Genomic DNA, 25,619 nt, shown 5'->3' on the forward strand with positions numbered 1-25,619 from the left:
GAGAAATACTTGCTACGCCTTGTCATAATCCATCTTCAGAAAGTAATAAGTAACGATGTTGCTTTTATTACTATAGGAGAGATTTCACACGAGAGACTGGTGGAAGTTATTCGTTTTGAATGCAACAGCTACTTCTTCTGTATATCATCTAGAAATATTTTAGAAATGTTGCTCAAATTGGTGAAAAGCGCGCTATCCAAAATAAAATATTAATTTAAATGTATTGCCACCTGTATACAAATTGTAAACCTTTACAAATATTTTTTATTACAATTAATTTCTTATTTCATTTTCGAACACCCATTTTTAAGCAAACAGTCAAACATCTGTTCTTTACCAGAACACAGGACAGGACACTTAACCCATCTATATAGCAGTCAATCCGTCACCCAACGAACTGACCCACATAGTTCCCCCCATTCTTATGGCGAAACTAACTCCCATGGGCCCTCTTGAACTTACACGCCCTCATTAATATACTAAAGAAAAACAAAACACCAGTTTGGGACTACCTGCGAACATTATTAAGGTCACAAAGTCGTTCAAAATGTCAGTAGGTCTAAGATAGGTGGATAACTGGAGTCATAAGACACACTGTCAACTCAGACAGATAGGCAAAGTTTGGAAAGTTTTGGACAAGAATGGGTGACCGAGGAATCGATGGATGGATTGTGTGAAAGTTAACATGGCTAGAAAGAATGTTAACACGTTAGTTTTGTATTGGAAACTAACTGTTTCATACTCACTTTGCGTATCGAAATAAAAAGACTTCTTCAATAAATGGGCTTTAGCCCATATTTAAATCACTTAAGCGGTCAAGATTTTCCTAAGATTAGATCGTTCGAACAAACTCTTCAATTTTAATAATACTTAGGTATTGAAAGAAAGGTATTTTATCATGAAATAACATAGTGTAGTTTAAACAGAATCGTATTTCCACAAAGTGCTATTGTTATAAAAGAGCTTTTTGAGCTCACAGCTCAACCAATCAAATTAAGCCAAACTGGCCTGGGTAAAGTGTATGGGACAAATTGATAACATCATCTTTGATTCAGTATGTAAACCAAGATACAACTTGGTTTGTCTGCATATTCATAACTGAACCGACAGTTTATTGAATTAAAACTTAAATTTAAAAAAAAAATGCTAAGTCGCATTTGAAGATAAAGATAAAGAGAGTCCACATTGAATTTGGTTCGCAAAGTAAAATTTATTACGCAAAATACATAATATTCTAATTGAGCTATTTGAGAAGGTATGCTTTACTGTAAAGGTAATTTTATGATGTAAGTACTTACGTACGTTTTATGATTGACCTGACAGTAACGTAAATGTTTTACGATTTTCTATAAAACAACTTAGGTACTAACTTATTGTACCTATGTGATTATTAATTGGATACTTTTTCTAACATGCAACACTCATACACAAAACCATACTTTTTGTTTACCATAATTACGTTGCTTTTACTTAAAAAAGCAAGTTAAATAAAAGCTTTTAAAAAGGTACAAATTCAACACAATTGTTTAGAATCAAATATCTTAATTATATCTTTTTCCTTCAAAAATCCAAGGAACAAACGTCCTTTTAATTACAAAAACTGACCTCTTGAAGTTCAAAGGTTTTAAAAGGTACAAGTGCTTGGAACTAAAAAGTAAGAGGTCTGAATCTCTTGACCTGCTTCTGCAAAGTGGTGCTTCATTACTAAATGTACGTAGATAAGTGTTGTGAACTTGAACTTGAGAGCTTTCTGTCGTTGGTACTCAGGGTCAGTTCCTGTTTGTGACTTGGGAAGAATTTCTTTGTTCTTTTGTTCCATTTGTGTTGGAATAGCTTTAGTTTTAATCCATTAGTAAAAGGAATGTTTCGTTCCCTTATTTACCTTCTTAACTACCCATCTTTCTTAGACTTTGATAATTTGTTAATCAAGTAGAATTATACATACTCTTGATCAATTTATTAAACATAATATGTTTTACACTCATCTTTTTTTACTTGCACAGTATCAAAGCAAAACCAAATATGTTGAAGACTTTGACTTTTGTTTGTTAACGCATTGGGTACTATGTCTATCCTTACTAAAGATGATCAAACCCTCTATAACCCACATATTGTCAGTATACCACAAGATCTATTAGACATACAAACAACGAATGCAAGAGCATTGATTACGATGCTTCCTCAAATGGATTGCATCAAACACACAGACATACACATACATATACACATACATACACACACATACATACAGAAATCTCCATGTATGCCTCTCCTACGTAAACGCTTGCATAACTTGCGTATTAGACGAGTAATAGTATTAAGTACACAACACGTGGTGTGATTTGGAGGCAGGATATGATATATAGGGTGTAGAAAGGTCTCTTTATTCATATTCACATTTATCTAAATTCATCATTTTCAGGACGAATATTTTGGCAATTAAATGTATGCCAACGTAATATTATTACTGACATCGTAAAGGGATTAATAAATTGTCCTGTGGTCTGTGCTCAATCATTTTGGGTAGGTAGTCGTAATAGATATTTAATTCAGTATATATTGTGGCTCTCAAAACTGCCAACGTTTATATCTATCTTGTTTTAATGACCTACGTTTATTAGTTTAGTTTTCTTTTTTATGTAAATATATTTTTAGTTTACTTTGAGATAACGTCCGTTTAGCTTTATCCTTGTTTTGGCAACTATTTTAAGTTCTTCTCATGCTGGACGACATTTATTATAACACAAAAACAATTGATTTATTTATACAAGACTAGCTTCTGCCCGCGGTTTCAGCCGCGTCCCAGATGGTGACAAAGACAATCCTTTTTCCTTCTCCCGGGTCTAAGCTACCTCTCCCTTAATTTTCAACTTAAACGGTTCAGCCATTCCTGAGTTATAAAATGTGTAACTAACACGACTTTCTTTTTATATAGATTTATACTACACATCCACAATGTAGTATACTGTACAGTATTTTCATTAAAATCTGTCACCAGTTAAGCAATAAACACGACTGCCTAAATACGTAATATTAATTGAAATAGCTCTTAAAACTAATTAGTATTCTCACTGCACCGTTTCCATCTGTACTTAGTTCTATATAAAAGACCTGGAACAGAAACTTTATTTACAACTTCAAACTTTCAGCTAGTACGGAAATTGTCTTTAAATAACTTCAACTCCTTATAGATGATCTACTTTTCAGTATAAGTTTTAACTTCAGAGTTTTACTTACGTACTAGATTTATTCTCGCATTTGAAAATTAATTTAATTAAAACATGTATACGGATACCTACTATGTTCACTATTAGTACCTACTATAACAAAAAAAAAGAAAAGATAATAAGATAGTGCTTATATGTACTGTTTCATTTGTCCATTAAAAAGACTCCATATTCTATACATGTCTATTATTGTCTATATCTGCCGTTTTAAATATTTACCGTCAAAATAGGCACATTGCTCACACATCTTATATAACCAAAGTTAAGCCTCTGCAGTTTCGCATAAACTTACTCTGCACAAACACTCAAACTAGCAACTATTCACAGATCGCACAAATATTAGTTCCGTACCGAATCTAATGCTCAACCAATGGAAAGCTCAGATTACTCAACTAAGTACAGACTCAACTGAGTAACAGTTGAAATTCAGATTATCCTCACCTCACTAGCGTGGCTCAAAAGCCGCCACTGACGCACAACTAAGGCAACAAGAATTCTCACAAAGGCAGTTACAAACACAGTTATTTAAACCCGAAATGTACTACGTATAGTACACAAACAATTGTAAACTACGTAGGTACATCTCACCAGTATAACCACGAAATTGTTAGCAAATTATTTAGCCTGTTAAGTACTCATAGAGAATGAAGTGACTAGCGGAGATGTCATAACGCAAAATCTCCTAAGAAAATAGCGCGCCAAAATAGGTTCGAGGGACATAGGGAACGTACGTTGAGTTTTGAGTTTGAGTTTGAGTTTGTACTAGCTCAGCCCTTAGACGCTTTCTATGGAAACCGTCCATTATTATTCAAGACCAATTTGACACACACACTGGTTTTGATTTGACAAGAACCCGAACTTCACGTTAGTTCTAGTAACTGATCAAGGCCATCGTACGTTACTTGACCTACAAGAAGGCGCCTGACCTATCTTCCTTGTGGCATCTCCGCTATCTTTCCTACCTCCGTGGTGTTACTCCAAAATGGCGACTGGTTATTCCATTTTTAAATTTCAAAAAGGATCGCTTAGCATAGCAATCGCGTGGATTTGAATTTCGTAACTGGTGCTATAAAAGATTTTGAAGGCAATTTGGCCCGTAAAGGTTTTAAAGACGAAAATGTCGCATAGAAAGGGCCAACTTTAAGCGATAATTTAGCCTAAAGTTAGGTGTTGGAAAACTGTTACAAAGACAATTATTGTCATATTTTAACCTGCTTGAAAACATTTAGCAGTCTTTTGTATCCATCAATAAGTTTTGTACAACACTTTCTTTATCCCATTATGCTCTACTTTTGAAGGATGATGTAATAAGTCTCCAAGAGCATAAACTTACAAAAGGAAAAGCCGAGTCTTTTACAAAATGACTTGTAGATAACACATCACATTACAGTTTCTATGATGTAAAGCTAAACCACAGAATAGTAACTCAGTTATTCTCAAATCTCGCTTCACTAGTTGACGAGCTAAGTAGAGGGGGTGAGGTGCGGAGTGCAGGGTTCCCCCTACATCTAATATGTACCTACTAGTCGGTCATGTTAAATGGTTTGAGTTTAAGGCAGATTAACTGTAGTGGGATGTAACTATTGTAGCAACTACAACTGAGATAAATAAATACTTAGTGAGGAGCTCGTACCAAAGTAATATAATAAATCGATCATAGAGGTAAGCAACTTTCAATCTCTGGATGGGTGACCATGAAGTAATTAAATTGGTGGGTCCCGGCTGTAATTTATATAACTTGGCAAACGTAGAATGAAACAAAGATTGTAAAAAAACTTTTCATTACTTTTGAGCTGTGTTTAAATGTGGGTAGGTACAGTGGTGCTCATGGCCCATTATCACAGTTTTATTAAAAACTTCTAGATCATTTAAGTAATATGTAACAGATTCAAGAGGATTCGATTTTTCACTTCAGGCGATCTGGTTTTTATGGCGTGAAAATGCTAACTTAGCGAGCAATAATATGCAAAGAGCCCTTTAGAAACTCGAATATTGAGCGCACTGCACTCACATTATAAGGATAAACTAGCTTTTTACAGCGGTTTCTCCCGCCTCTTAGAAAACTCGTTAACCGGTTAACGTATTGAATAACGTTACCATTTATCTTGTAAATTTATACTTTCAGCTTAATCACTTTATGTGGCACAGACTCGATTGCACAGAAAATGCGTCGCGTACATCGCGCCTAAAAAGTTACAAAAGTAAAGTAACATTCTTATTCAAGTGAAAAATTATAGTTTAGGTACTAAATTGCTGTACCTACTACACTGAGTATTCTTTGGTTACATGTAAGGTTTTAAGGATTCCTCGTTTCTAATATTAGGTACTCATTTTTCTTACAAAAAAACACTGCTTTTTTATTCATACCTACTCTCGAAGATTTTAGGATTCTTTTCTATTCTTAATGGGTATAATTTAGACGGTCACCAAAAATCTTTTTAAGGCTCTAAGCTGAGGCACCAAATAAAATAAACAACTCCAAAAAAAATAAATTGACTTTATTAAAAGGGCACTAAAATATATAATATGATGATCCAAAAAAAATAAAATAACATCAGAAAAATCGCAAATCTCGCACAAATATTATTTTTGGTTCCCAAAATGGATTAATGGGCACCAAATTCTATCCAACTAAAAAATTAATATTACTACCAAAAATCAAAGTTAGTGACGAAAACGAATCGCTGCAAAACCGACTCCACGTAGTCTTGTCTGCCCTAACCCTAGAGTGCAATTCAAAACCGCGTAGGCGCGGAGGGGCGAGGCGGCCTGCGAGCTGAGGCGCAGGTAGTTTTTACGCTCGCCGCTGCGGCTGAGGCTGGCCGGCCGGGCCGGCCAGCAAGCCGAAGCTGCGGTGGTGAGCGTGAAAACCATCTGCGACGTTAAGCTCGCATGGGACCGCCGGAGCCCCGCAGCGCCGGAGCCGTGACAGAAGCCATGCTTGCTGCATGTTGCGTGTTTACATTTTATGCGTACTGAGTTACACACAAATTCATATAACAATAAATAAGCGACGTACGTTTGGGAACCCCAGTATATTAATTGGTATTTGGGAAATATTCTAGCGATCGTTAGCTTTTTTAGTCTAACAAAAATGACCAAATTAGGAGTCATGATATTACATAATTGGTAACATCAAAGTAGTGGCAATGTATAATATTTGGTCTAAAGTGTATTTTAAAGGCGTCCATATATTTTTTTTGTAGTCAATAGTGCGAAAAAATGGTTTTATCTAATAATATTTTTGGAAACGTTATTTGGTGACCATTTATCCATTTTGGTAACCGTTTAGAATTTTTTTGGTAGTAAAATAGGTACTTTTTTGGGTGGTGTTTAAACACAAGCCATTCTTAATCTATACTAATATTATAAAGAGGAAAACTTTGTTTGTTTGGTTGTAATGAATAGGCTCAAAAACTACTGGACAGTTTTTAAAAGTTCTTTCACCATTCGAAAGCTAGATTATCCACGAGTAACATAGGCTATATTTTATCCCGGTCCGGGCAGAAGTTACCACGGGATGCGGGTGAAACCGCGGGAAAACGACTAGTTAATAATATTTGTGAACGCCTTATACATACATCTGCAGAAGTATATATTTCACGCCCAAGTTGGCTCACCAAACTCCTAAGATGACTTGGTGCCTATTACCATAAGTTAATTACTCATACATATGATTATGATTTGATAACATTATGCTGAAGCTCAGTCAAGCTAATTAGGTACGCCCCACGCTTCAATAAGCACAGACTACAATACCTAGAATTACCGATAATATGTATGTGTACCTATTAGCTTATGACAGTGGTTTCACCCGCGACTTTTGGGAACTAGTATTTCACCCCCACGGATAAAAAGTAGTAGCTCTAGCTCACTAAATGGGCCATATAATTTACTATACGTTTTCCCGCGTCTAGTGGTAACTAATGCCCTTATCGAGATAAAATATAGCCTACTCAGGAAGAATATAGCTTTCCAAAAGTGAAAGAATAATTTAAATAGATTCAGTAGTTTCGAAGCCTTAAGGGTAAAAACAAACAAACAAAAAAACAGTTACTTTTTAATTACATATATTAGTATACCTCTAGATAATATAATATCCGGTAGTTAATATAATCCAGGAATAATTGGACTTCAGATTTATGTACTGTATGCTAACTGTTGTTTGTCTTGATTATCTTAATCTGTAGTCTGTCACTGTACTTATTACATAAATAAATAAATAACACTTAAATAAGTATGCAAATCGGACCAATAGTTCCTGATCCAAGCAAACAAACAAACTCTTCAGCTTTATTCTATCAGTATAGATGACGTAAATGCGATGACCCGGGTTTGATTCCCGGTTAAGGAAGTGACGTGGCGGTATCGGATCAAAAGCCTTTGTCGTAGCTTTGTAGTCAGCCCCACGGAAATGTCCCACATAGATATTGTATCTAATTTTGTTCACTTTTCAAATGGAAGAAATAGCTTGTTTTCGTAGAATTTTCTTTGCAAGTCGCGTTTTTAAGTCTTGACGTGTTTTTTAGACTTTTTTTAACTTAGAATATTTTTTGTAAATAAGGTTTCTCTTGGGATTTTTTCGCTCTTGTTAAGTGAAATGGAGAGCTAAATATTACATAGGTACATCGTCACTAGTTTTTATAATAAAAGTGAACTACGCCATGATTGAACAATTGGAAATAAACAGCTTAATTTATTACTACCTAATAATATTCGGTTTGAAATTTTAACGAAAACTTTGCATGTGATTGACATTAAAAGAATTTTATAGGAAAAGAAGCTAAAATCTCTGATATGATCTCTGTCTCTTTATTCGGTCGGTTTCAATACACGAACTTACAAAAAAAACAGTTTAGACATATCTAATTTCTCCTATGCACTTCAAAGATGTCATCCACAGTTTGAAGCGTATTTTCTGCATTTGTTATTTGTTTGATCATTGACAAATCGATAAATTCAATCAAACTTTAGGTGATAAACTGTGTGCACATAGCTTAAATCTTAAAAATTCAAGTGATATTTACGCCGATTTTTTCTCTATATTAAACAAACAATTCAACTTAGCTTTTCCAGTTAAAACTAAAATGATTAAGTCCAAGTTCTTATTTAGTGACTGGGCAACTCCTGGTATTCGTAAAAGTAGACAAAAGCTGTTTGAACTTTATGGTTTAAAGCCTTATAGCACCGATCCAAGTTTCCGTGACCACGTCTCAAAATATTCGAAAATATTTAAAAACGTTTGTAAACAGGCTAAATCTATTCATATTAGAAATAAAATAAAAAATTCTAAGGATAAAATAAAAACAACTTGGACAGTAATTAATAACGAAACAGGTAGGCGAAAAGTTCGCAAAACTGATTTTAGCCTAGAAACTCATAAAGGCCTCATCAACGGTAACCTTGAAGTAGCTCAAGAGTTTGAAGCATTCTTCACCAAAATACCTTTCGAAACTACAAAATCATTAAATTCTTCAACCGCCGTATCTATCGATTTACTCAAAACAAATGTAAAGCCATGCTGTTCAGTATTTAAATTTCAACATACCAGCCCCGAGGCTGTTGTTAAGGCCTTTAAAGATCTTAAAATAAAATCAACAGAAGATCTTTGGGGTATGTCTGTCAAGGTGTGTAGGTCAATTATTGAAACTATTGCACCCTATTTAGCTTACATCTTTAATGTTAGCGTAGACCAAGGCGTGTTTCCTGATCTAATGAAACACAGTAAAGTAGTACCTTTATTTAAATCGGGAAATAGCAAAGAATCAAACAACTATAGACCCGTTTCTGTTTTACCGGTTCTCAGCAAGGTATTCGAAAAGTTGATGCTTGCACAAATGTTGCGCCATTTCAATAAAACTTCATTTTTCATAACGAACAATACGGTTTCACCAAAGGTCGCTGTACAACCGATGCTGGTGTAACTTTGATCAAGCACATCTTTAAGGCTTGGGAGGAAGCTGAAGACTCGATTGGAATTTTCTGCGATCTCTCAAAAGCGTTTGACTGCGTAAATCACGAAACGCTTTTGCAGAAGCTAGAGCATTACGGAATCAAAGATACATCCCTCCAGTTATTAAAATCGTATCTAAACGATCGGCAACTTAAAGTTCAAGTAAACGGCGTAAATTCACTGGGCTCAATGATGGCAATGGGCGTACCACAAGGTTCCATATTAGGTCCGTTCCTCTTTTAGTTTATATTAATGATTTGCCCTATCTATTTGATAATCAACCTAGGATGGTGTTGTTTGCCGATGATACCTCTCTTATTTTTAATATTGATCGACGTAGACGTAACCTAGACGACGTAAACAATTCCATTATCCAGGTTCAAAATTGGTTCAACGCAAATAACTTGGCTCTTAATGAAAAAAAAACAAAATGCATTCGATTTTCATTGCCAAATGTAAAAGTAGTGAATGTGACATAATACTCAATAGTCAAAACTAGAATTTATAAATCAGACAGTTTTCCTGGGAATCACTCTTGACAAAAAACTACAATGGGGACCCCACATAACATCTCTTGCGGGTCGTCTTAGCTCGGCCGCCTATGCTATTAGAAAGATGAGGCAGCTAGCGGACGTAGAAACAGCTAGACTGGTATATTTTAGTTACTTCCACAGCATCATGTCGTACGGCATTCTGCTGTGGGGACGAGCTGCTGACATTGAATGCATATTTATCTTACAAAAGCGAGCGGTCAGAGCTATGTACAACTTACGTGGTCGTGAATCTCTTAGGGAACTGTTTAAAAAAATTAATATCATGACCGTACCTTGCCAATTTATTTATGAAAATATCATGTATGTCAGGAAAAACTTACATTTGTTTGATAAAATATGTGATAGACATAATTATAACACTAGAAATAAAAATAAGTTAGCTATCCCGCAGTTTAGATTATCTAAAGTACATACATCTTTCATGGGATATTGTGTCAAATGTTATAATAAAATACCAGACAACATTCTGGAATTGAATGACTTGCGGTTTAAAACTCATATAAAAGCCACACTTTGTAAGCAAGCATATTATAAATTAGAAGATTACATTCAAGATAAAAATGCTTGGAAACATGCTGGTCCTGCTCCATAGGACATACTGACAATATCTAATTAATTAACAAATTAAAACTACACCAGCAAATAAAATTGTATTCATCTTTTGATTATTTGTTTGTAACTTTGTACCAAAATATAAACCAATTTGTAAATGTGAACACCATGTAGCACTTTAATTGTCACTTTATCCTCATTTGTCTTTGCGATTCTACATGATCTTCGCATGCTTTTACTGTATGTATCAATACATACCTACAAACTGTAATACTATATTATTTTTAAAAAGAGTAACCATGGAGTTTCTTGCCCGTTCTTCTCCATAGGAAGCTACTTTTGGAATGGGCAACTAGAATCAAACTTAGTTATAATTTTGACGTTCATAAGTGCTTGTAAAGGCCTAAATGAAATAAATGATTTGACTTTGACTTTGACTTTGACTTTTGTTTATCATGTCCTTTCTATCTCTTTGACGATAAACCATTATATTTTTAGTTGGAAAGCTATTTGCTTGACGTTTGAATAAATTGAAAAAGTCCTTTGTTATGTTTGTTTGTGGTTCACGTACGATGATTTATTGAGCTGTCTGTACTTTTGTGTTCTGGGAAAACTGTTTTTTTTTTTCTTCTGGCCATTGAACTGACAGAAGTGGAAGAAAAGTTAATAACTCTTTCTTGAACTTTCTTCTGTTAAGAATGTGTTTTGAAATCAAAATGTTAGTTACTTATCAAAAAGTTGGTTGGTTGTTTCCTGTTGAGGCAAAGTAACAAGCAAAAACAAACAAACAAATATAATGTCTGATTTTGACAAAGATTTCTGAGAATTAATTCCTTTCATAAATAGATATTTGAAATAGGGTATAATTTAGGTGGTCACCAAAAATATTTTTAAGACTCTAAGCTGAGGCACCAAATAAAATAAACAACTCCAAAAAAATTAAATTGACTTTATTAAAAGGGCACTAAAGTATATAATGCTATGATCCAAAAAAAATAAAATAACATCAGAAAAATCGCAAATCTCGCACAAATATTATTTTTGGTTCCCAAAATGGATTAATGGTCACCAAATTCTATCCAACTAAAAGATTAATATTACTACCAAAAAGTTAGTGACGAAAACGAATCGCTGCAAAACCGACTCCACGTAGTCTTGTCTGCCCTACCCCTAGAGTGCAATTCAAAACCGCGTAGGCGCGGAGGGGCGAGGCGGCATGGGACCGCCGGAGCCCCGCAGCGCCGGAGCCGTGACAGAAGCCATGCTTGCTGCATGTTGCGTGCTTACATTTTAAACGCACTGAGTTACACACAAATTCATATAACAATAAATAGCGACGTACGTTTGGGAACCCTAGTATATTAATTGGTATTTGGGAAATATTCTAGCGATCGTTAGCTTTTTTAGTCTAACAAATATGACCAAATTAGGAGTCATGGTATTACATAATTGGTAACATCTAAGTAGTGACAATATATAATATTTGGTCCAAAGTGTATTTTAAAGGCGTCCATATATTTTTTTAGTAGTCAATTATACGAAAAAATGGTTTTATCTAATAATATTTTTGGAAACGTTATTTTGTTCTTCCTTTTCTATAAACCGTACCGTTTGTCGGTATTTTTTAGATTATTTTGAAATTCTTGAGGACGAATTCAGGAAAATTATTTATATATATTTATTAAGTGTAGCGAAGGCAGAAAAGTTATGGTATGTTTTTTTTATAAAGATTGTTATTACAGGTAGGTATGCAAGTATATTTCCAGTCATCGAACTAATATTTAAACTTTTGCCAGCAAATAAACAGAGTGTGATAAAATCAAAATGTTAATTAATGAAGAACTGAAAACTTAATTACAGTCATAGCGTGAAGTTTTCGAAATAAAATCAAAATATAATTTATTGAGTTAGCTGCGCGTCAACAGTTTAAGTTAACCGACGTTTAGGTACTTGTGTTCATTAAACTAAATTATTATTACTGTCAAAACTCCTTAGGTAATTACATTAGTTAGTGTCTTTCATTGAACCTGTCAAAAAGTTTAGCTGTTAACTAAATGAGATGATTCTTAGAGTGAACTGCACAATTTAACTACAACGATAGCCAAACCAAAACCAGTCGTATACATGCCGCCTATTGGTCAAATCGGCGATATGACCAATAGGTGGAGGGCTAGGATGTACGTAGAAGAACTTACGTACGAACGAACGCACGTAGAACTTAGGAGACTACTATATGAAAATGGAAAATACATATTCAATATCCTCTGTCCCTGATTTCAATATATCTCCATCCAATTTTTATGAGATACTCGCCCGCACCTGCGGTTTCATTTGTGTCCGAAGAAAATTACCTCATCTAGGTGTAGGATAAATAGTAGCCCCAAGGTGACCTAAAAGTATAAAAATCTGGCTTAAAATATTATAATCGTGGAAGTTTGTATTCATGTATGGATGTTTATTCCTGTTTCGAGCAAAAGGCATTTGACGGATTTTGGTGAAACTTGGCAGTATTATTACAGTTTATGTTGTACATCTTAAGAAAAGGCTACTTTTTTTATCTGAGTGCGGGAAGTAGTTCACTCGGGAAGAGATAAGGATGAAACTGTTTGCAAAAGTTAGTTTATAATATCAGTATGGATAAGAATGGGTATTGTGTAGATGGATAAACCATTTTTCTGCTTCAACTATACCTGCAATAGAAGATGGTGTAGATTGAGTTCATTTGTTTGTAAGGAAATACGCTTCAAGAATATCAATTGCGTCCTTTCCACGAGGTCTACAATCGAAACCTATCGGATTCCTGCCTTCAATCTTTGACACCGATCGATTCTTTTATTCTTTTACATCTGTATTACATTAACCTTCTTTTTTATCTGTACAAAATATCATTTAGGTAATGATCTGAAACGACAACTTAACAATGGCTGATGGGTGTTCATTCTTATATACTGACATCACATTAATATTACTTATTACGGACATGTGAATTTTAGTGCAACACAAATACCAATTTCCAACCTACATATATTGATTAAATCTCACAAAATATCATAGGAGTCTGTCAGCAAGCACAAATCTATATTCAGCTATAAGCTCCTGCTCAAACAACTAAATAATACCACAATTCATTCATAAATATTATGTAACCAAACCTTTCCTTATTACTATCACCATTCAAACACATACGTGCCCAATAGTCCACTACTTTCACGAAACATTGCGAACTTACCACTGATTAGATAAGAACAAAGACCTTAGCACAATAGACAAGGGTTCATGGACCCTCAGATATCACTGTCGTACGTGACCATATTAGTTCGATTCCTGATTGAGGCAATACGTGAGCGCATTACTACAAACGACACGAAAAATCAACGGGTTTTTGTTCGTCGTTTTCCTTAAAGGTATACTGTGAAATGTTCATGAGGGTCGTTTGACGTGAAACAGTCTACTTCCTTTTTCCTTTTGGAGGACATAAAAAATTCAGTATATCTGTTGAAAATTGTAATGAATTTAACTTGCTTTCATTTTCCATTCAAACAATGTGGTTACAATTTCATCCCAATTTATCGAGGAAGGCAATAGGCTACTTTTTATCCGGGTTCGTGCCGAGGTTCCCACGGGATGCGAGTGAAACCGCTGGCACGAGCTAGTTATAATATAATCATAAAAAAGCAATCTGAAATAAAATAAGTATTTTTCTACGAGTATTCACATCTATTCCCTGGTTTCTATTGTATGCCTGCAGACGTACATATAAGTACTTCACAAAAAAACTACCCAAGTTTTTTTTTATGTCCAAACTAAATTAAAAATATCCAAAAGGTCAAGCTGTGACAAACACTAATTTTTGCTGGCTAAACTTAATAACAAGAATAATTCCCTCGGACTAAAAAAGTACTAAAAACGCAGGACAAAAGAAAACTGACCTAATTAAAAAGATAATCAGCTTTGCTCTCATCCTAAGTATAGCGACTATATTCACAATTTATTTAAAAATGTAATGTGATGATGATGTCCTCCTGGCTGATAATCGGCCACGGTGTCTGCTCGCCTAAGAACAGATCAGCCAGCTGCACAGGACATATTATAGTGCACAAGCATTTGCCCAAATATCTATAATGTAAAAAGTAATTAAAGGTAAACTTCGGAAACAAGAGACAGTCGCGAGCCACTCGTGATCAATACGACAATAGTCAAAATATGGAAATCTATGAGACCTATTTGTGCGACGTAATATAAGCACGCGACTGACGATAGACGTCAGCCCATGTAATTAATACATTTCATTATCTTTTTAACAACCATACGTTAACTACTATCGCATTAGTCAATCATCAATTGCGACATTCACTTGTCTCTGAACCGTACCTTAAAACTTCAACAACCTATCAGCCAGAAGGCTATTAAAGATATTTATTACTTCCATTAGAAAATATTCATTTAAAATAATACTTTTATGCTTGTATTCCCTTTGGCAAATAAATAAATATAAAAAATAACAATTAAAATTAATTACACTCATATAACCTTAGCTTTTTCATTTAAAGTTAAAAATGGTTAAATTAATCTGTTGGTGGCGGAGTTTGAGTAATAAGTCCATTTGTTATAATTGTATTTATTTTTAATATGCTTTATTATTTTATGTAACGATTTAGAGATAACTTTTAAAGCTTATTTAATTTATTCATTTCTATTTTATTTGCTCTCACAATTAATTGACAGAGACACATTTATTTGCAAAATTTATTTTGTTTTTGTATTAATGTGACTGCATTATCTAGCACTGACAGCTATACCTACTACTATACTATACGATACCTATATAAAGATAGAGCAAAAGTTCAAATTATTTTTTAGGATTTACACACAGACTTTTACTGTAACATATCAAAATTCCTAGAAAAAAAAAACAAATTCTTATTACAACAAGAGATTCCTAACTAATACTTAACAATTTCTGATAACTTCCACAATTATATCTCTCTACTTGTTCGTAGGTACTTAATGTTCAGTTCATTATTACTGCCATTACTAGTATTACGTTTTGAAACAATATGACATGATCCTCGTTACGTTGACACTAGTTGTGTGTCACGGTTTTACCTGTATCTCTCAGGTCACATTGGTAACTCTGTCTGTCTGTTACGCTTTCACGTCTAAACCACTGAACTGATTTTGGAAACCCTTGGAAACGAGATATAACCTTTCATAAGCTTTTATTTCATTTTGTTTCGTTAGTTCATGATAAGATCCTAAGGGTTTAGTTGCTCTTTGCTAATACATCGTGTTTCTTTATACATTGTTCGTTCCTTTGTTTGTTATGCTTCAAGCAAAAATTGCTAATCCGATTAAAGTGAAATTAGGCATAGTGATAGGTGATACCCACCAAAAGAATATAGCAGATTGAAAGAGGTTTCGTTGATACGCGGGTAAATAGCTATCAAAATACTTTTCATATCTTTTATACATAGACTACTAGCAGATTTCCCGCGGCTCCACCCGTGTCCTATGGGAACCGCTGCCCGTATTGGGATAAAATATTGCCTTTGAAACTCGGAAAGACTGTTGCTTTCCACAAATCGGTTCTGTAGTTTCGGGGCCAATTAAACAAACGAAAAAAAATCTTCATTATTATAAGTATTAGTATAGATACAGAATTAAAAATCACAAGTGCTCAACTATTCAACGCGCATTCTAGATACTTAATAACTTTAAAACGTTTCTCAATAATGGGTCCATGAAAAAGAAAAATAGGTTTTCAAATCTGACTTTTACCTTTGGAGATAAGCTTCAAACGTAGTCAAACATACATTAATCTCTCTTTAGATAGAGGCTAGACTAGCATAGATACCACTCTTAAAATATTATTGTAGATTGGTAAGGGCGTTTAGGGCGAAAGGGTAGTTTGATTCCCAGTTCGAATAGTATTATTAGGATTTTAGTAATTTATGAGTTTAAGTTAAATGCAATTGGATCACGCAAAATTACAACACATGGGACATAATTAATACAATAGAAGTTTTTAACCTCGTAGCTGTGATGAAGTACATACTTGGACACTTTCCTTGAAGTGTGTAAAAGTACAATATAATAAGGTAAAGGTTTATATAAGAACTGAAAAGTTCTATAATCTTAGAACACAAAAAAAATTGTCTCACTGAGCTTTAGTCACCGAAATATGATTCCCCAACTTTAGACTAAATATTTAGATAGAATACAATAACTATTTACTCCCATATAATTCCCAATACCACAAACCATAATTCAAAATACCAGCACGAGTAATAAAAACCTAAATTACCACGAAATAACTCGTCTCGAGTAGATTTCATTAGAAATAAACAGTACCTTTTTATTATTTTATGTTACTTCTACTGTTATTTATTTACGAAAGAGTTTATTTATTTATTACTAAGACTTACACAGTCGCCAATTACAGGTTAATCAACATACGCAAATTAATGATAGAAAATAAAACTAGAAAATTATATGTGTTTGCTGTTAATATAAATGGTGACAATAAATAAATAAAAAAAAACTTACCAAAAAGCAGTAACAGCAGATCACTCAACGCCAAACTGAACAAGTAATAATTGGTCGCAGTATGCATGGCCGGGTGTTTCACTATCACCACGCAGACTGCCACATTCCCCACCACGCCAGTCAGGAATATCACCAGTAGTAACACAGATATGGGCACTATCTTCTGAAGAGGTAAGGTCCTGGGCCCCATCATCAGCCAAAGCATCTCCTCCTCCGAGCAGTCGAAGTGCGATAGGTTCGTGCATCGCTGGAAGAATTGACTGGTCGTCTCGTTGACGCGGAAAAATTCGGCCATTTTGTTTTTTTTTAACTTTTATGTCATTTTTTTTATTAAATTCACTTTTTACACTTCAATTTAAATAATTGCTAAAGTAAAGTTATAACTTTTATTTTATCGACAATTCCATATTAAAACTAAAAATAAATTTCCCAATTCCCACAATTTACCATGAAAAGTAACTTTAGAAAGTTGTAACATCCACGATCGTAGCGCTGCGCTGCTACGCGACTACGCGGCTACGTCCGTAGCGCCCGGTCTCATGCACGATACTGGCACGTTTGAACTTGATGCATCGCTCTAAGGCTTTCATTGAATTTTACAAATCGTTAGAATGAACTTTACTTAATGTTGGTTCACAGCTGAGCCCTTTGACTAATTAAAATTAAGTGTACTGTGATTTGTTTGAAAACGTTTTAATTTTACTGAGAGAATTCTAAACCTGAAAAGAAAACACTCTAATTTTTGTTTTCAGTAGTTCAAAAAATAATAATTCCATGTTAAATTATTGTAGTACACGTTTCTTTAACGACTAAAGGAATCATAACCGTCAGACATTTCAACACAAAAACTAGTTCTAAAGTACTTTAAAGACAAATCTACAAAGAGGAACTCAAAGGGAAAAGGAATAAAAAATAACGATTCTTCCTCAAAAGAAATCGTCTTTAATTAAGGCGAGTGCTGAAGCCTTCCAATTAATAATCCAGTGTATATTTAAGACTTCTAAATGATGATAAATATAGAAATAAAAATACGTTTAGAATATTAAGACTACTTTAATTGTGTAGGCTTATGTAGGAGAAAAGGATTCTAAGAAAGAGGTATCGTCGGTTCAACAAACTGAAGAGCGTCTATAGAGTGTCATTTTTATTATTATTTCTAAGTTAACTGTTCTAAGATACATAATAAGAACTTGACATAGAGTAAAAGTACCCCATTACCGTCAGTTCTACATATCGCCTTACGAAACAGTATCTCAATAGAATCAGCACATACAAGGCATACAAGGTTACATAGCTACACATAACTTTCTTCTGAATCTTTAGTATTAGATAAATAAATCACAGCTGAGTCAATTAACTCACATTCACAAAACAGTATTTAAATGAACCTATTTAGACTTAGAACTTATATTCCTATATTTAGAACAAGCAAAGCCAGCAGTTCTATCTAAAGTTCGACATATGTTAATTGAGGAGAATAACTTGAGAGATTCGGGAGTAACAGGGAGTAAGGAAATATGAGCGCAGATGCCATAATGCAGGTAGGTCAGGCGCCTTCTACTAGGTCAAGTACGCACGGTGGGCATGACCTAAACGATCAGTTATGAGTGAACTAACGTAATGTTCGGATTGTTTTGGGAATCTGCCTACGATTTTTGATATTATAAAATAAGGATCGGATTCCAAAAAAGGCGGAGACAGTAACTTTCACTCCCATTTTGGCGCTAATTTCTTGGGAGATTTTCTATTATGGCACCTTTTTAGTATGGGATATCATCAAATGACTCCGTCCGCTGTGAGTTAGCAGCGTTAGGGAGCGTCAGACCCATCATGTTCTTTCTTAGGCTTTTTATATACCAGGGCCGCGGTAACTCTTCCGAACAATCCCGCAGCCCCGGTAGGCCGTTATGGCACCTCCGCTATTCATTTTATTCTCCATGGGTAACAGCCAAATCTGTGAAGTTATTCCCCCGGCTTACACGGTTAGCGAGTTTTATATCAAACTTCACCCGGGTTTGTCTTCCTCGTTCGTGTTCTTGCATATATTTGACTAACTTCATTCATTTACGTCAGTTTAATTTTGTTTACTAGCTGTTTTTCATGGTTTTGTTTGTAAAAATTTGCTAAGTTCAAAAGTTGGATATGTATGTATATGTGCACGCTAAATTACATGAATGTACATAGATTTTTACGATTTCGATGTAAATTTAAAACACATTTGTTTTTAAGCTTTTTATGTAATTACTACTGCCAAAAATTTTACCATTTGTTTTAAATTGTGGTGGAACAGGTATGAAAAAACACTGTTACTAAAATGCTAATTTGTGTAAAAAGATAAGTCTTTTGCTTTTTGAGTTTTGCGAACACAAACACGCGAATTGTATAAAAATGCAAATTTTAATTCAAGGTCCATTATTTTAGGTCATATTACTTGTCGTAGAAATTACTGTAGAATCTTTCCAGTACTTTTTATGTATTTCATACGTTTTTTCATATGTCTAGAATGGATTTAATAACTTAGATATTTTATTATTGCTATCAATACAAATAAATAAAATATTATTATATCGGTCCATTCGAATAAAGTGGTAACTAATGTTAGCAGACGAACAAAATAAAATAAATATTTTGCTTGAAATGTGATTAGGGTTGCGACGTATTTCGGATATTTTATATCGATATTGGCGATTGTGTCGGTAGGTTTAACACCTAATATTTTTATTGTTTATAGAATTATTGTTTAGTCTCCATATGCATCAGCCAAATTAAAGATAATTACATCATCATTTCTCAAAAATAGTTGGATAAAAGTAACATACTTAAATGAAACATGATAATTTTCTTAGTTTTCTCTATTAACGCTTGGCCTAGAATTATATGACTTGGCGAATCTGCGTCTACCGAGCGCTCCCAATTTTACGCATATAAAGACAATGTTCATATACATTTACACTTTTACACATATTTTAACTCACCTGCTACCGTCTGACAAAACATCTGAAACTAAGTACAACAAATCAAACATAACTTCTGATTTATTCAACAAACATTCGAGTCAAAACGATTGACTCATCAACGCACAATGTGTCGGAAGCGGTCAATTAATAGCCGCTATGTAGACAAACACGTGTCAACTGTCAACAGTTACCGCGAATATTACACGACACACTGCGTGTTTATGTGTTAATAGTTTATTAGCATTGTTATGTGTTGTTAGGTTATCCCAGCGGTATTGTTATTGGTGTGGATACTGTTTTGTAGCTTTATTTTGTTTTTAGACTAGCTGCTGAATCTAGACAGCAGGTTATGTGTAATTACGATGTTTATGCTCTGTTACATTGTAAAGGCAATTGTCAAACAAGCATGGGATATTTTATTCATAAATTGAACATATTAGTAGGTATAATAAAGACAGATACTGTTGCATTGTTCACCTAATATTACAAACTGTAGATCCATGGATGCACTAGTGCAGTGCAGATGCACGTGATTATAATTTGAGCCAATACTTTTTTTTTAATATTCAAAAATACAACTTTGTTCATAGACTTTTTTAATCGCCAAACTATACAGTCAGATGGCGATAAGATAGTACCTTGACTATAACTCCTGATTTTCTAGTCTTAGTAATTATTTATTTCGCAGCACTGATCTAAACAGACCACTGGGTAGCTCAATAGTTCTATGATAACCTAAACCTGTCAGTCATAAGATGGAAGCTGTGCGGAGCATGAATGGAGATGGGAACTCGACATGACTGACATTCCATTACTGGAGTCCCTACAAAGGATTACCCGACGATTTTCTGTTAGCACATAGTTATAAGGGTTAATAGTTAAATACTTAGTCTGTACTTATGCTTCTGTAGGACACATAATCGGCCCGATTTATCGTAGAACGTTGTTTCTAGGATTTTTTGACTGACTTCTTGTAGGACGTGTTCGTTGCTGTAGGCAGGTCCTGTCATCAGTATGTTCTATTTTTCTCCTACAAAAAATCGGTCACCGATTATCGGACGTGGGCGGACAGACTTATCTAATATTAGATTCTAATGTCAATGCTTTATTTTTAGTTTACCTACTTAAAGTAATTGGGCACTTAAGGTTAATGAATGAAGATATAAACTCTAAAAATAAGCACTACTTTAGTTTAATAATTCATGAATTTTGAATGGTGGTTGTAAAATTATTGTCTGATGAATGATTGTCACGTGGAGTGACGATTATAAACGTCTATTTTTGTACCTAAACAAAATGGGTTTATTTTTGGTTACGTAGTAAAATTCCTTCCTGTATAATCAGCCCCAGTCATGAAATTCAAAATGTATGTAAAAGAGAACTCGTTTTCAGCTGACGTTGGTATAGATGACATATTGAACCTCCTTCCAAGCTCCGACTAAACTAGTACGTCAGCGAATTTACAGGAAACGAAATTATTCATTTATTCTATTCAGTTTCTGCTTAAACAGTACAAAAGAGTGTATGAGAAATCGAATAACCAAGTTATTTTGGAAAACTTTTCGTAAAGTGTTAAGTTTAATATTACATGCATACATAGGTACCTAAAAGATACGCGTGAAAAACATAACCCTTCTTGACAGTCGGCTAAAAAAACATTCGAATTGAGAAATCTCCCATTTTTTGAAGTCAATTAATAAACAGGAAATATAATATAAAAAGCGCTGATATACAAAAAGTTGTCTCAATATATTTTATCGCGCAGTGTTGCTAGGGCAAAAAATCGTAGCGACATCGACATTTAGTATTTTTGTGTAGTACAATTTATTTGATTGATGGCCGCCTCACTGCCTGAGCCAGATGTTTGAATAAATCGCTTACCTAGGTGTAGTAATAGACGTCAGTGCTTGACAACAACTGATTTATTCATATAAAAACTCATTACACAACAACTCCCCTTTTAAGAACATAACACACATACACTTCCCCCCTTAAAATAACATAAATCTTTAAATAACATAAATCTTAAAATTCTCAGGGAACAAAAACCTAACACAATTAATTGAAAGAAAATTAAAATGAAACAAGACTCTAAAATAAAGATTCAATACTAGTAAATAGTTTAGCTTTTGCCCTAGTCAATGGACCAGGCGGGATTCCGCTCGAGGTTACTGAAGGACCTGCTGCATCTTTCTCATTAGGTTGAATACCTCTTTCCTGATCAGAGGAAGCAGGTGCCACATCGATTGCCACCGGGATTGGCTCACATTTTATCAAATGTCGTCGGTTGCGCCTTACTTTATTGCCACAGCTTGCCTCAACAAAATAAGAACGAGGAAATCCCGCTTGCCCTATAACTTTACATCTTGTTCTTTTATTTTTCCCATTTAAACAAATAGCTTCGTCTCCACATTTTAGTTCCGAAGAACTTTAGTGTTTCTATCGAACCACCTTTTAGAAATAATTTGCTTCTGCAACATTGTTTCATGTTCCTCAACTACTTTTGGTTTTAACATATTAACACTAACTGGTAACTTACATCTTAACTGACGGCTCATTAGTAACTGTGATGGGGAACTAAGACCATCTCTTGGAGTATTCCTATAATTAAGTAAGGCCAGCTGAAAGTCACTGTTATCTCTTAAACATTTAATCAGCATTGACTTGACAGTCTGAACTGCGCGCTCACTTTTCCCATTTGATTGGGGATAGTTAGGAGATGATGTTATGTGAGTAAACCCCACTCCCGTGCAAATCGTCTAAACTCGCGACTGCAGTACTGTGTGCCATTATCTGTGACAAGTAGTTCAGGAATGCCATGCCTCGCAAATATTTGCTTAATTTCTTTTATAATGCTTGCCGACGTTATATTCGGTAACTCACAAACTTCCACATAGCTAGAATAATAATCCACAATCAAAAGAAAATACTTTCTCTTCCATTCAAAAATATCAGATGCAACTTTATTCCACGGAATCGATGGAATCTCCACAGGTAATAATGGTTCCTTGGCAGGCGAATTTAAACATTCCTGGCATATAGAACAACGTTTAACAAATAACTCAATGTCACGAGAAATGTTTGGCCAAAATATTGCTTGGCGCGCTCGGCGCTTACAGCGGTCTATACCCTGGTGGCCCTCATGAACGACCCGTAACATTTCACCCCGTAAAGAAGAAGGTATTAAAATTATATCGTTTTTAAACACCACACCATCAACTTCATACAATTCATCTTTCATAGACCAAAAGGGCTTAACAACATCCTCTACTTTACATTTGTGATCCGGCCAACCCGAGTTAATGCACTTGATAAGCTCGCTTATTTCTCTATCATCGCGAGATGCCTTTTTTATTTCACATAGTTTATTGCATGAAATAGGAATGTTATTAACAATCATCGCTACCTGATACATTATATTATCCTCATATAAATCAGGCAACGGTGCACGCGACAGTGTATCGGGAATAAACATGTACTTTCCCGGTTTATAGCTCACAATTAAATCATACCCTTGTATTCTTAACATCATTCTTTGTAAGCGTGCTGGAACGGACATCAACGGCTTTTTAAAAATACTCTCCAATGGCTTATGATCGGATTCAACAACAACACGTTTCTTCCCAAAAATATATTGATGGAACCTCTCACATGCAAACACAATGGCAAGGAGCTCCTTCTCAACCTGCGCGTACCGGCGCTGCGTGTCGGTGAGCGTGCGTGACGCGAACTCGACGGGGCGGCCCGCCTGCATGAGCACTGCGCCCAGCGCGTGCGCGCTCGCGTCCACCGACACCAGCACCGGCGCGCTCACGTCGTACAGCGCCAGCACCGGCGCGCTGCTCACCGCTCGACACAAACTCTGAAATGCACTGCGCTCAGCGCACTCCCACAACCACTCCGTGTCTTTACGAAGGAGGTTAGTTAGTGGTAATGCCAATTCAGAATATTTTGGTATAAACTTAGACAAGTAATTGACGGCACCCAAAAACCGTTCTAAACTTTTTCTGTCCGTAGGCTCTGGCATTTCCGTTATAGCCTTTACTTTATTGGAATCCGGCCTCATGCCGTTCCGATCAAATATATGCCCTAAATATGTTACCTCCCGAACTCCTATCTTACACTTAGCTTTATTAAATTTTAAATTTATCTCACGAGCCCTATTTAATAAAGCATCAAGTCTTCTGTCGTGCTCCTCTTTATCTTTTCCCCAGACTATAATATCATCAATAAAACTGTCAACGCCCTCCAAATCTTCTAGAAGCTGGCGTATCTTACCATGAAACACTTCCGAAGCGCAATTTATTCCGAATGGTAAGCGTAAGAACTGGTACCTCCCGAATGGGCTGATAAACGTGCATAAGTCAGCACTCTCCTGATCAAGCTGCACAGCCCAGAAACCGGAGTTAGCGTCCAGCACGGAGAAGTGCGTGGCGCCGTGCAGGCGTGCCGCCAGCTCGGTCACGGTGGGCAGCTGAAAGTGTGCGCGCCGAACTGCGCGATTCAGCTCCCGCGGGTCTAGACAAACACGAATGGTATTATTTTTCTTAGCGACTATGACCAAAGGATGCACCCAGTCAGTTGGATGTGTGACCTTTCTGATCACCCCATATCTTTCCATTCGCTTGAGCTCTTCCGCCAACTGGTCCCGTAAACTCAGTGGTATTTTCCTCGCTGCTGAGATGACAGGCCGTACTGACTTATCTATCACAATGTGATATTTACCAGGCAAACATCCTATACCATCAACATGAATAAGTCATCATATTGAGACAAATTTAATGAATGAATCCGCTTAATCAAATTCAATTGTATGCACGATATCCGTCCCAACACACTCTGACATTTCATATCGGCTATAGCAAATTTCAGTTCATATTGTTTACCTTTATAAACACAAGCTATATAGCACGTTCCCTTTACCGGTATTACATCGCCACTGTAAGATTGTAACTTTATAACTTTATTACATTTCAAAATGCTAACATCTAAACCTAATTCTAAAAATCTCTCAAATGACATAACATTTATGTCGGCACCAGTGTCAAGTTTGAACTTCTCGGTACCACTGCCACACGATAATACTTCAAACCACTCACCTAGTCGTTTGTTTCCCTCAATCATGGAAATAAAAAATGAATCACCATCATCCGACTCTGACTCACTTCGGTGTTTAATGTCGCATACGCGCGCTGTACCACCACCTTTATAAAACGCATTCGCTTTGCACACCTTCGCAAAGTGACCACGATTTCCACACACGAAACACGTGCATTGATTCGCTGGACAATTTCCAGCCTGACAGCGCGGTGACAGGCCCCCGCAGCGAGCACATAGATGCGCGCCTCGCCGGCCGCCACCGGCACTCCCGCGACCTCGTCGCCGCTGCGCGCCAACCACGTCCACCTGCGCCACTCCCGAACTCGTGCCAACAGCATCCATCTGCTGCTCGGATTCCCTGGATATTTCCTCGGCTTGGCATAGTTTTACAGCTTTGTCGAGATTCAGATCCTCACATCTCAACAGCCGATCTCTCACCCTTAAACTTCGAATGCCACACACAATTCTATCTTTGATCAATTCGTCCTCAAGCTCTTTGAAGTTACAATTTTTCGAAAGGAGGCGTAACGCAGTAACATACTGTTGGATTGATTCGCCTTCCTCTTGGTTCCGAGTGAAAAATTTGTATCGAATTAGTGTAATATTTAATTTTGAAACAAAAAAACTATCGAACTTCTCAAGTAAAATTTTGATATCATCTCGATCCTCCTCCTTATCGAACGTAAATGTTTGGTATATGTCAAAACCTTCCGGACCAATTAAATTTACC

General features: G+C 35.5%; 1 protein-coding gene across 2 annotated transcripts in view; it reads right to left on the bottom strand.

Moving 5' to 3' along the window:
• Positions 1-17,172, bottom strand: part of LOC110380388 (neuropeptides capa receptor) — a 90,627-nt gene extending 73,455 nt beyond the window's left edge. Inside the window, exon 1 of one of the 2 annotated variants that reach the window (XM_049841598.2) lies at positions 16,833-17,172. In XM_049841598.2, the coding sequence (XP_049697555.2) occupies positions 16,833-17,127 (295 nt within the window). In that variant the 5' untranslated portion in view covers positions 17,128-17,172. The remainder of the gene's footprint in view (positions 1-16,832) is intronic. The other variant, XM_049841597.2, reaches the window with a different exon arrangement.
• Positions 17,173-25,619: the final 8,447 nt, after the last annotated feature.

Source organism: Helicoverpa armigera, chromosome 19, assembly GCF_030705265.1.
Source record: "Helicoverpa armigera isolate CAAS_96S chromosome 19, ASM3070526v1, whole genome shotgun sequence".
NCBI classification, from domain to species: Eukaryota; Metazoa; Arthropoda; class Insecta; order Lepidoptera; family Noctuidae; genus Helicoverpa; species Helicoverpa armigera.